The sequence below is a fragment of the Dermochelys coriacea genome, chromosome 6 (assembly GCF_009764565.3).
Source record: "Dermochelys coriacea isolate rDerCor1 chromosome 6, rDerCor1.pri.v4, whole genome shotgun sequence".
NCBI classification, from domain to species: Eukaryota; Metazoa; Chordata; order Testudines; family Dermochelyidae; genus Dermochelys; species Dermochelys coriacea.
Genome location: NC_050073.1, coordinates 70562816 through 70576707, shown reverse-complemented (window position 1 = coordinate 70576707; position 13892 = coordinate 70562816). Strand labels below are relative to the sequence as shown.

General features: G+C 36.0%; 1 protein-coding gene across 1 annotated transcript in view; it reads left to right on the top strand.

Annotated features, from left to right (window-relative positions):
* RYR3 (ryanodine receptor 3) overlaps positions 1-13892 on the top strand; it is a 529369-nt gene that overhangs the window by 133081 nt on the left and 382396 nt on the right. Inside the window, exons 15-18 of the mRNA XM_043516837.1 lie at positions 5961-6056; positions 7359-7477; positions 11326-11459; positions 12904-13145. Coding sequence (XP_043372772.1) covers positions 5961-6056; positions 7359-7477; positions 11326-11459; positions 12904-13145 — 591 coding nt within the window. The remainder of the gene's footprint in view (positions 1-5960; positions 6057-7358; positions 7478-11325; positions 11460-12903; positions 13146-13892) is intronic.

Below are 13892 nucleotides of genomic sequence, written 5' to 3'. Positions count from 1 at the left end.
GAACTTTTTTTCCTGTCCCTTGAAAAAGGACTTTTATGTGGAACATATCCTGCCATGTGAACTACATTATTTGTTTAAAAATAAAAAACTGGACACTTTCAGTACAATAGAAAAAACTAGGGCTGTCGATTAATCGCAGTTAACTCACGCGATTAGCTCAAAAAATTAATTGTGATTAATCGCACTGTTAAACAACAGAATACCAATTGAAATTTAGTAAATATTTTGGGATATTTTTCTACCTTTTCAAATATATTGATTTCTATTACAACAAAGAATACGAAGTGTATAGTGCTCACTTTATATTATTATTTTTACTACAAATATTTGCACTGTAAAAATGATAAACAAAAGAAATAGTATTTTTCAATTCACATCATACAAGTACTGTAGTACAATCTCTTTATTGTGAAAGTGTAACTTACAAATGTAGGGTTCTTTGTTACATTACTGCACTCAAAAACAGAAACAATTTAAAACTTTAGACCCTACAAGTCCACTGAGTCCTACTTCTTGTTCAGCCAATTGCTAAGACAAACAAGTTTGTTTACATTTAAGGGAGATACTGCTGCCTGCTTCTTATTTACAATGTTACCTAAAAGTGAGAACAGGTGATCACATGGCACTTTTGTAGCCGGTGTTGCAAGGTAGATATGCTGAACATTCGTATGCCCCTTCGTGCTTCGGCCACTATTCCAGAGGACATGCCTCCATACTGATGACGCTCATGAAAAAAATAATGCATTAATTAAATTTGTGACTGAACTCCATGTCTCCTGTTCTGTTTTACCTGCATTTTGCCATATATTTCATGTTATAGCAGTCTCGGATGATGAGCCAGCATGAGTTCATTTTAAGAACACTTTCACGGCAAATTTGACAAAATGCAAAGAAGGTACCAGTGTGAGATTTTTTTAAAATAGCTATTGCATTCGACCCAAGGTTTAAGAATCTGAAGTGATGTCCAAAATCTGAGAGGGACAAGGTGTGGAGCATGCTTTCAGAAATCTTAAAAGAGCAACATTCAAATGTGAAAACTACAGAACCTAAACCACCAAAAAAGAAAATCAACCTTCTGCTGGTGGCATCTACTCAGATGATGAAAATGAACGTGTGTTGGTCTGCACTGCTTCGGATTGTTATCAAGCAGAACCCATCTTCAGCATGGACGCATGTCCTCTGGAATGGTGGTTGAAGTATGAAGGGATATATGAATCTTTAGCGCATCTGGCACGAAAATTTCTTGTTACACCAGCTACAACAGTGCCATGTGAAAGCCTGTTCTGACTTTCAGGTGACATTGTGAACAAAAGCTGGCGGCATTATCTCCTGCAAATTGTAACCAAACTTGTTTGTCTGAGCGATTGGCTGAAGTAGAACTGAGTGGACTCGTAGATGCGTAAGTTTTACATTGTTTTATTTTTGAATGCAGTTATTTTTTGTACATAATTTTACATTTGTAAATTCAACTTTCATGATAAAGAGATTGCACTACAATACCTGTATTAAGTGAATTGAAAAATATGATTTCTTTTGTTTTTTACAGTGCAAATATTTCTAATAAAAATAAATATAAAATGAGCACTGTACACTTTGTATTCTGTGTTGTAATTGAAATCAATCTATTTGTAAATGTAGAAAACATCCAAAACTATTTAAATAAATGGTATTCTATTATTGTTTAACAGCATGATTAATTGTGTTGTTAATCGTAATTATTTTTTTAATCGGGCAATGAATCGCGATTAATTTTTTTAATCACTTGACAGCCCTAAAAAATCCCTCAACACCACACCTAGAAAAGTAGAAAAACTTTCAGTGCAACATACAGTGCTTGTGTGGTTTATTTATAAAATGTGTTTATGGTGTCCAAGTGGGAGTGAATTATTTTTTTAATTCAGGAAAATAAGAGAGAATATTCTCATATGTAAGATAAAGATGGGCCTATACCAATATCCAGGATCTAAAGAGCATTGCATTTTGGGAAAGTGTGTTTCTGGTTCCAAATCTTATGGCTTAAACCAACCTCTAGCAAGCAGACTACTGCAACATGGGTCTGTCAATTCTTCCAGAACCAAACCACCCCTATCTGCCAACAAGTCAGATCTCTCTCTCTCTCTCTCTCCCCAGAGTATTAGCTTGCCCACAAGTTAGCATAATCCCTTTTATAAGTTTGTTGGCATCCTTTCATCTGCGCAAGACAGTGGAAGTTTCAGCTTATGAAGTAGTTGGTTTGCAATGTCTCTAAATAGTCTGATCCAAGATTTACATGATCTTTGGCAGTTCCTGCAAATGTATGTATCTTGGTTGGGAGCTGCTTGCTTCCTATGTACTCTTTTCTCTTCAAGCTGTAGGAGCCAGCTCTTGTCATGGACTTTGATGCCCGGATGGAGACAATGGTGCCACTTGTTATGATTACTTGTCAGAGATTCCAGTCGGTCAAGATCAATTCCAAATTCCTTCATATCTTGCTTGCATGTGTCTTTATAATGAAGCTGTAAAGCTCATGGACTGCCTTTCAGGTGCTTGTTGAGCATCAGCATTAAGAAAACGGTTGTATTAGGACAGAGGTTTCACAAGATCCTTCAATTACCTTAAATGCAAACCAGCTAGAAGTAGCCCAAAAGTTCAGGTATTTTGGTTCTACAGTGACCAGCAACCTCTCACTGAATGAAGAACTAAATGTTCACATAGGAACATAAGAACATAAGACTAGCCCTACTGGGTCAGACCAAAGATCCATCTAGCCCAGTATCCTGTCTTCCAACAGTGGCCAATGCCAGGTGCTCCATAGGGAATAAACAGAATAGGTAATCACCAAGTGATCCATCCCCTATCGCCCATTCCCAACTTCTGGCAAACAGAGATTAGGGACACCATTCCTGCCCATCCTGGCTAATAGCCATTGATGGACCTATCCTCCATGAAGTTATCTAGTTCTTTTTTGAATCTGTTATAGTCTTGTCTTTCACAGCATCCTCAGGCTGCCACCTCCTTTAGCAGACTAACCAGAAGAGCATGGAACAACTCAAAGCTTACCATCAAGACCAAAATGCTGGTGTACCAAGCTTGTGTTCTCAGCACTCTCATATATGGTGGGGAATAACTTACGCTTATCAGGAGAAAAGGTTAAACAGTTTCCACCTACTCTGTTTATGCCACATACTCAACATCAAATGACAAGATAAAGTCACTAATGCAGAGGTTCTTCAAAGGACATATTTACCAAGTGTGACAGCCTTGCTCAAGGAAAGAGGACTGCACTGGCTGGGCTATCTGAGTAGGTTGGAAGACAGATGCATACCTGAGGACATACTATATGGGGAGCTATCAGAGGAGGAAAAAAATAACAGGATGTCCCAAGCTTTGCTATAAAGACATATGCAAGCAAGATATGAAAGAATTTTAGAAAAAGGACTTGTCGTATAGTGTTTTTTAGATACATTTTTATTTTATTTTTACAAAGAAAGTTAGCTCTGGTGAAGAATGATGAGTAATCTTATGCCAAAAATTTAGAGCACAGGAAAACAAGGGACAGATGGAGTTTTGGGGAACGAGAAAACTCATGTTGGAGTGGAAGTGTATGCACCTCAATTAAGTCAATGGCAAACTTCCCATTGATTTCAGTAGGGTAAGGATTTTCATACCTTTCATTCAGTCTAATATCACAAATTAGAAAAGAAAGTAGGAAGAGAGCAGAGAAGAAAAGAGCAACCCCAAATTCTTTATTCTTTGTAGCTTTGTAAGACTGCTGTACATCTGCCTCTCCCCCTGACACCAGTCTGAAATTTTCTTTCTTAAAAGAGAATACTTGCAGTCTTCATCTATTCTATTGTAATACGTAACAAAATTATATAACAATTATCCACCTTATAATAAAAATCTTCGATAATTGGCTTCAGTAGGCCAATAATTAGTATGGCTAGTTTTATCTTTGCTTGATGGTGTGTTTGCAAATTAGTGAGCTGTTCTGTGGAGGAGGAAATTAAGAGTTAGTTAATTTCAGTTACATTCAGAAAACAATGCATGTTCTGTGCTGCTGAACAATATTTATCCAATCTATAGCACCTTTTGCTCAGGAGGTGGAGCTAAAGGCCACTTATTTCACCTGGACTTGTTCCTGTACCGCAGCTGCATGGTAATTTCCCTCCTGGAGATATCTGGGGACAACTTTAGAAGTGTACAGGCCCCTTGATCATGTGCTGTATTTAATAGCTGAATTTAAGGAAGGTGGTAGTTTGTATAACTAATAATGGACTAGAGCACGGTGGGCAGATTCCCACCTTCCCAAGTGGATGGGTAGGTGAAATGCCTCCATGATATTTTACATACCCTCCCATCTGGACCCTACAGGGGCTTCTCCATAAGTATGGGGTCTGTAGTGGGGGCAGAGGGAAACCAGGTGGGTTGTGGGGAGGATTGAGTAGGCTGGGGTATATCTAAGCAGGTTATGCACAGTTTCTAAAGTCTGGTCCCAGATAGATTCTCTGGAGAAGATAATACAGCCCAGGCATATTCTCTTTTCCATGGAACGTCTCCCATGGATCCCAATATACAAATAGGATTATGGAAGGGGGTTAGAGAGGGTTTGAGATAAAGATACTTCAATTGATAGACTAATGGTGTGTTCGAATATAGCAAATACTGTTTTCTAAGTACCACTGTTAACAGAGTTCTGCTTTATCAAATAGACAACTAACAAACCTCAACTAATGCACAACATTAAGAGTCTGAGATAAATTGTTTTAAGAGTACTTGTGGCACCTTAGAGACTAACAAATTTATTAGAGCATAAGGTTTCGTGAGCTACAGCTCACTTCATCGGATGCATTTGGTGGAAAAAACAGAGGAGAGATTTATATACACACACACAGAACATGAAACAGTGGGTTTATCATACACACTGTAAGGAGAGTGATCACTTAAGATAAGCCATCACCAGCAGCAGGGGGGGGAAAGGAGGAAAACCTTTCATGGTGACAAGCAAGATAGGCTAATTCCAGCAGTTAACAAGAATATCAGAGGTTTCAGAGTAGCAGCCGTGTTAGTCTGTATTCGCAAAAAGAAAAGGAGTACTTGTGGCACCTTAGAGACTAACAAATTTATTAGCGCATAAGCTTTCGTGAGTTCCTCTGATATTCTTGTTAACTGCTGGAATTAGCCTACCTTGCTTGTCACCATGAAAGGTTTTCCTCCTTTCCCCCCCTGCTGCTGGTGATGGCTTATCTTAAGTGATCACTCTCCTTACAGTGTGTATGATAAACCCATTGTTTAATGTTCTCTGTGTGTGTATATAAATCTCTCCTCTGTTTTTTCCACCAAATGCATCCGATGAAGTGAGCTGTAGCTCACGAAAGCTTATGCTCTAATAAATTTGTTAGTCTCTAAGGTGCCACAAGTACTCCTTTTCTTTTTGCGAATACAGACTAACACGGCTGCTACTCTGAAACCTGTTTTAAGAGTGTATTCATCATTTAAAAGATGTCATGTTTCAAACATTTCAGTTGGGTATGTACATCCCCTAAAAAATGGGAGCAGGATGGGAGGAACAGGTTCTTTATGATTAAAAAGTAGTACAGTCAATTAATATTTTCATGGCTGCCTGTTAGTGTCAGGTGTGATGGCTTAATCAACTAAACTGATACCATCTAATTAATTTCACATAGGCTACTAAGAAGCTATCAAATGGTAACAACATTTCCTACTGACCTGAGTGGAATTTGGATTAATAAGATAGATTCCATTACCAGTTTCCTGAGCTAAGTGATTCAAACAAAATCTAGATGGTTATCTTACTAATACAAAAATTTCAAATATATTTGGTTCATAGGACAAAGAAAGGAGAATTGAGATTTTTGTTTGGTTTATCCTAGAGATTATATTAAAATATTTGTATTCAGCACTGGTTGTTAATATAAAGGTTCAACTATCATCAGTGTTATCAAACCCTTTTTTTCCAGCTGCCCTCATTCGTGGTAACAGAAATAACTGCACCCAGTTTTCCAATAACCTCGATTGGCTAATCAGTAAATTGGATAGACTAGAATCTTCCTCAGGTAAGATCAATTTTATAAAAATAAGGTGTTGCTATTGATAATTCTGTTATATCCCATAAAAAAGAAAAGTTTTGCTTGAAAATTAGTAAGCATCAGAAAACAGCTTTTCTTGAATGAAAATAAAATTAAAGCCCATCTCTCAAGTTAACATATTGTTCTTTCTTAAGTAAATCTCTCAGATTAACACTGTTCCTTTTTTAGCCTATCATTTTCATCTTCCTTGCCAGAGGATGTTGTGAAGGCCAAGACTATAACAGGGTTCAAAAAAGAACTAGATAAGTTCATGGAGGATAGGTCCATCAATGGCTATAGCCAGGATGGATCACTTGATAATTACCAAAAAGAAAAGGAGTACTTGTGGCACCTGAGAGACTAAAAAATTTATTTGAGCATAAGCTTTCGTGAGCTACAGCTCACTTCATTGAATACATCCGATGAAGTGAGCTGTAGCTCACGAAAGCTTATGCTCAAATAAATTTGTTAGTCTCTAAGGTGCCACAAGTACTCCTTTTCTTTTTGCGAATATAGACTAACATGGCTGCTACTCTGAAACTTGATAATTACCTGTTCTATTCATTCCCCCTGGGGCACCTGGCATTGGCCACTGTTGGAAAACAGGATACTGGGCTAAATGGACCTTTGGTCTGACCCAGTATGGCTGTTCTTATGTTCCAGCCCTCCTCCGCTTTTTCCTTTGAATTTTCTTTTCCTTAATTTTCCTACTACAATCACAGTCAAAGAACCCTAAAATAAATTATTTAATGAGGCCTAGTACAATCGTATGATTCATAGTAGTGCAAAGTGGTACCACTCCACAGCTACCACAATAATTGCAAATAGCATACGTGCTGTTTGTGGCTCAGTCCCAGCAAATAATACCAAGAAAATGTTATACATAAAAATCAGTTTTAAAAAAGTTTACAATAAAATACAGTCTGTTAGGAAGACTATTTCCTTCAGTGACTAGCTGAAGCGAATATTGTTTTTTCTGTGTGTTTTACCAATATTTATGTAAAGAAAATCATAAATTATAGTTTCAAGGTACATTTTAACTTCTTGTCATAGACAGATTTTTTTTAAACCAGAGAATTAAATCCAAATGTAAGTCATATCATAGCTGGCCCTTAAAGCCTGTTGAAGATGAGTTCATTCTTTTTAGTCTGGAGATACTGAATAGACTGCAAAAGAGAAGATATGATTACTTTTCCCTTAGGATGCTCCTTTTTCTTTCCCACAGTCTTAAATTGTATTCATTTCTGCAGATCGTTTAATGTCAAAATGATTTTTGTGGCATTCATATAGGTATTTTGGAAGTACTACATTGCATCTTGATTGAAAGTCCAGAGGCTTTAAATTTGATAGCAGAGGAACATATCAAGTCTATTATTTCATTGCTGGATAAGCATGGACGCAATCACAAGGTATGATTGAGAAATATAAGACATATTTATAATATCAAGAATAACTTACTGAAAAAAGTGAATGAGTCTCTATAATGCCACCTATGTGATACACAGTGTCCTTAAATATATTTTAAAAACCCACAGTGAAGAATACCTATCACATTTTTTTGCAAAGAACAAAACGAAATATGTGAAATCTATAATTGCTTTTCTGTGTAGAATAAATCAGTGTGTTTAGGAGACTAGACCTTCAAAACATCCTTTCTATGCATGACCAGCACATTTGTGTCTGTTATAAATATTGATAGGCAACCAAATAATATGTCAGAATAAATAAAAAGCTACATGTAAATATAATCTAGGACCTTGAGACTGTAAATTACTCCATATGAGTTCATGAGTCTGCCTGTGTGGAGTAACCTGCAGCCTTGGGGTCCAAGTTCACTGCTGAAGGACTTGCTCTACTGTTTTCATACATCTAAGAAGACAGAGCTCATGTGAGCAAGGATTGGGCTCTGAGAATTGCGTAATTTAATTTTTACCATGACCAGGGATCGCATGATACGGAAGGCCATAATCTGGTCTCATTTACACCCTAGTGTAAATCCATGGAATTCAATAAATTATTCTGGTTTTACACTGGCAAAGTCTGTCCAGAATGAGGAATGATGTATTATCATTTATACTTTCAAATATACAAAAGCAGAAATAAGAATATTAAGATATTATATTTTAAGAAAAAGTAAATGAATATTTAATAAAATCGCCTTTAAAATATACATATCATTTAAAAGGTTCTTACTGTTATCTAAAATCTAACTCTTAAAATGTATTGAATTGGTCTTGCAGATTAATACTATCCCATGGATTGTAAACAAAGTGTCTAGTGAGGTACCGCAGAGATCTTTGGTAAATCAGGTTTTATTTAATATCTTAATTAATTATCTACAACAGAGACTGAACAACGTGTTAATGAAATTCACAAATGATGCTAAATAGGGAAGAGTTTTGAGCACCAGTGAGGACAGAAAAATAATCCAAAATGACCTAGAGATATTAGAAATAAGAGTAGAACACAACAAAATTCAAGTTGGAAAACTACAATCTATATTTGAAGGGAAAATTTTGAAACACAGGTATGAAGTAGATGAGAGAAAGATGAAAAGCAATAATACTCAAGAAATAGTGGGAAGCAAAGTAGATAAGGGTATGAAATGTATTGTGGCAGCAAAGAAGGCCAAGACAATTTGTAGCTGTATCAAGAATGGCATCACATTACACAACAGAGAATAATTCTCTGGTGTGACGGCAGTTGGAATATTACATTCAGTCCTGGGAACTTTAATATTCGGATGATATTGTCAGGCTGGAGGATGATTAGAGAAGAGGAACCATGGTGTTTTGTGGGCTGGAACTTTTTACAGAGAAAGATTATAAGAATTAAATATGGCATAGCTTTCTACAACATAGTATATATTCTAAAAATATCAGAAGATTATAAACTCCATTTAGGAAATATTTAGACAACCATAAGGTGACATAACTAGAAGTAAAAAGAAAAGGAGTACTTGTGGCACCTTAGAGATTAACAAATTTATTTGAGCATAAGCTTTCGTGAGCTACTGCTCACTTCATCGGATGCATTCCCGTAGCTCACAAGAGCTTATGCTCAAATAAATTTGTTAGTCTCTAAGGTGCCACAGTACTCCTTTTCTTTTTGCAAATACAGACTAACACGGCTACTACTCTGATAACTAGAAGTATGCAATTAAAATTAAGAAAGGGAAAAATTTAGCTGATTATCAGGAAATACTTCCTGTCAGCAAAATCTGTAATGCTGTGAAATGGTCTCTTAAGAAACCTCTTCAGTTAGAACATTTAAATGTAGACTGCATAATGAATATTAAAAATACAAAAGGGAACAATTCTGCATTGACAGGTAAGGGAGCTAGATGACCTAACTGGTCTTTTCCATCTATAATGACTATGATTCTGCAACATAGCCTAATTAAAGGATTTTTTTATTATTCTGGGAACATTTCATTTGACTGCTAGATTTGAAACTCTGTCTTGTAATAAGAAATATCAAACAAGGAATCTGATTAACCCAATTTTATCCAAACATGAGGTTTTTAAAACATTCTTTGTGTTTGTCTGGAGTGATATTGATATTCAGGGATGAGTTCTGACAAGCAGTTTGAGGGAATTATGCAGCATGGAATGATTTAAATCAAAGTGAAATCAATGGGCGTTAGGTTCCTAATTTGCATATGTGCTTTTGAATATCCCTCTAGCATCTCTCTGTATCTTTAGGGGCCTAATCGCTTATGAAAATCTGGCCCTGTGTCCTTTGAGATTTTCAGATTGTAAATCTCATCTTGTCCCACCTTGTTTTCCTCTTCACTGATTGGAAGAAGAAAACAAGCTTTCCTGTTTTTTCAGCTCCTAATTCATTTCTCAATTTTCCGAAATTAAGAAAATGTTTTCTCTGTACCTGCAAACTAAATTGAAACCAAAGTAATTAAGCCAAAAGCTTTACTACACAACAGAAACACAAAGTACTTACATTTGGAAAAATGTAAAATAAACGAATTCATCCATTGTAAAGACTGAAAATAAATAGAGATACTTATTTAATATAATGCATGACATCAAGACATATTTACAAAGCTTGAGTTGACCTCAGAAGCTTCTTCCCCTTCTGTATACAATTAAAAGAGAAGTGCCCTTTAACTTATTAAAATTTCAGGAGGTCTTTTCGATGCACCATATTTTTGGTTCTATTTTCAACGATTTTAATAGATTATAATAAATGTAGAATTTAACATAGGTTATAATAATTCTAAATTTAACTTTAAACACATTTATTTTTAAAAAGAAAAATGTATTAATTAAAAAATGTGATGTAAATTTGGTAAAAGTGATCTTTTTCTTTTAAATCATTGTTTTTTTTAATCCACCCTGAAATTATGGTAATCAATTGCATGAACAGGATGTAAGCAATATACACATCCTGTTCATATTTAATACCTCATTCTCATTTAGAGTATGTGTACCCTTCAAAAATGTGTGTTCATAAATTGTGTTAGCTGATCCTTGTTACATCACCTGAATTAAATAGCAGTGAAGACACAACAACTCAACTTTTTACTTGGGTTAATGGCTCAAGTCAAACCTAGGCTGCCATGTAGCAGAGTTAAAAACAGAGTTGCGGGGTCTTCACTACTATTTGAATCCAAGTTAAGAACATGGCTTTTTTTTTTTTGCAGTGTAGACATACCCATACATTAAGGGCCCTTTACGCTTCTCTGACAGCATAAAGGGAATTTAAAGTGAATGTAAACATCAGTGGCTAGGTAGAATAAATGTAAAGATGGACTCCTTTGTTTTATGTTTTGAGATTATATTCTGAATTAGAGAAGTAAGCAGTGTCAGCTAATAGTCATGAAGAAACGCAATTCTGATAGAGACCTTAACTATTCTCCCCCCTTACACCACCCTGTTCTATTCCCCTACTCCCCTGAACCTCAAAATCTTTTACTCCAAACTCTAACTGAACCTAAACTAAGTACCACAGATCTTATAGGAAGAACTATTCTTGTGAGATTTGTAATACATTTTTGCAGACCTAAAGTGTTTTATATAGATATAAAATCAATAGGAGCTTATTTTAACTTATTTAATGTCAACTGTCACTGCTACAAGCTATGTTCAGTTCATATGTAACCAAAAATCTTAGAAAAGTCACCAAAGTTTTTGTGTTATATTTCTCCAGTCTCCTGCATATTTTGAAAGGGAATTAAATTGAGATCAGGATTGTATTGTAAACAGTTATGTTTACTTGACTGTACCCTGATCTGTTTTAGGTTCTTGATGTGCTTTGCTCTCTGTGTCTCTGTAATGGAGTTGCAGTACGTGCCAATCAGAACTATATCTGTGACAATCTACTCCCCCGAAGAGATTTGCTCTTGCAAACCCGTTTGATTAATGATGTCACAAGGTATTGTGCAGTGTTTGTTTTGTTGCTACATTTGCAAATGAACAGAGCTTTAGTATTTAGTATTACTTTAAATTAAGAAAATACTCTGTTTTATTCTGGGGAGAGAAAATTGTTTATTAGCAATCACTGAAAGACATACTCTTTAGGAAACTTTTAGATATTAACTATTTTTAAAAGTTTCATCATTCTAACAATACAGGAAATATTCTAGAAACTGTCTTGGAAGAGAAACAGCATGTTGAATTCCCACTTGAAAAAAATTGATTATTTATATAATACCATAAGTATACAAAATACAACACTGTATTGTAACAAGGTTGACGCAGCGCCCTCTTGGACATTGGTGAGGTTTGCAAACAAATAACAGATCCATTATGGAGAAAGAATCAAGACAAAAAATAAGTCCAATACAATAGTGTAATATAGTACAAAAATTGTGTATTATATAAAATTAATCAATATTCTTTTTCCTTCTCCATGCACACTAGCTAATAGTGTACTATTTTCAAATTAGGACATTACTATTAAGAAGTTGATAGTTAATGATTACATATATTATTTATTACAATTTGTACCTGTAATCTGAGCATACTTATGATATCTGGCCTAAATTTCTGAGATTTTGGAATCAGCACTTGAGGGTTTCATATCCAGGTCTCTCCACTATTTTGGCACTTCTAGCCAACATCTCCTCAGTAATGTTATTCAGAGAAGTCCCATTCCAGTTATCTATGGAGTGGGCAACAATGTGCATGATGAGTGAGAACATCACTCTTCCATGAGAGAGTGAAACTAACTTCTCTTAGGCTGGTCCAAAGCAGGACACTCCTGGATCAGCGTAAGAATATATAGTATGTAAGCATATTGTAAAATAATTTCTGTTTTATTAAGGATTTTATTTCTTCATATCTCAACCCCCATCTTTTGGTATCAGGAAAATAGAAACAATATTGTTTTTCTTTTTATAGGATACATTTTTCCTCCATGCATAGAACCCTGGACTTGTTTGTTATTCAGTTCAGCTAAGAATTTGGCACAATTTCTTTTTCTATCTTTTATTTATTAGTAGTATTATTTATTATGCAGACATACAAAGCCATAAAACAGATACAAACAGTCTGGACAGAAGTTTACATGATGTGTCTCCACATCCTAACTCAGGTGTCATATTTGCACAGTGCCAGCACATCCCTTGGCCCGCACCGCTTCCCGCAGCCCCCATTGGCCTGGAGCAGTGAACTGTGGCCAGTGGGAGCTGTGATCGGCCGAACCTGCAGACACGGCAGGTAAACAAACTGGCTCGGCCCACCAGGGGGCTTACCCTGGTGGGCCGCGGGCCAAAGGTTGCTGATCCCTGGTGTAGTGTAATGTCATATTGCAGTGTTGCAACAAGCCAGGAATACATAGTACAAAATGTACAATCAAATGTATCTCTTTATTTTAGCATGAGGCCAAACATATTTTTGGGGGTTGCTGAGGGCTCTGCACAGTATAAGAAGTGGTACTTTGAACTAATAATCGATCAGGTAGACGCATTTTTGACGGCGGAACCCACTCATCTACGGGTTGGCTGGGCCTCTACATCAGGTTATGCTCCTTATCCTGGAGGTGGAGAAGGATGGGGTGGCAATGGTGTTGGTGATGACCTCTACTCCTATGGTTTTGATGGCCTTCATTTGTGGTCTGGTAAGTACTCTTTAGGCATATTTTTAAATTATTCTTACCAATAACCTTATAAAAATTAGTATTCAGGAATAATATATCCCTAAATATTTACTCCCAGGTCATCATTACTCCACTGCATGCTATTTTGCAATGAGCCAGATTCCACTCTCCAATGCACAGGTTGGATTATTCTGGAATTCTACCTCTATAAATGGAATCAAATTCATAGGCCATTGTTTTTATATCTTGTCATTATCTAACCTAGTCTGTTTTCTATCTACATGGGGACATGTAGTGCACTGGATCCATGCATGGAACTCCCATTGACATAAATGGAAGTTCTAAATGCAGATCTACAGCAATATAGGGCCCGTAGTGTGCCTGAAATTAGCAGATTATTGAATTATATCATGTGTGGGATAACAAAGAACACAAATTAATAACATTCAAGATCAGTGAATGTTACCTTAATGTGTAATCCAATATTTCATTATGATACCACATGATGGAATTTCTGTTTTATTCAGTTAGGGTTTTTCAATTTTCTAGGTTATAAAAAAGCAATGTTAAAAGAACTATATTCCATTTGCAAAGTCAAGCACTCAGAAGTTAGAAAATGCCAGAATTAAGATTTCCTGTACAACCTTAATTGGCCCACTTGTATATGCACATTGCGATATAGTCTTTCATGGCATGATCACACATTTCATTTTCACAAGACTCCTGCCTCATCCAGTATACAGGATGGACCCTGCTCACTTAAAGAGC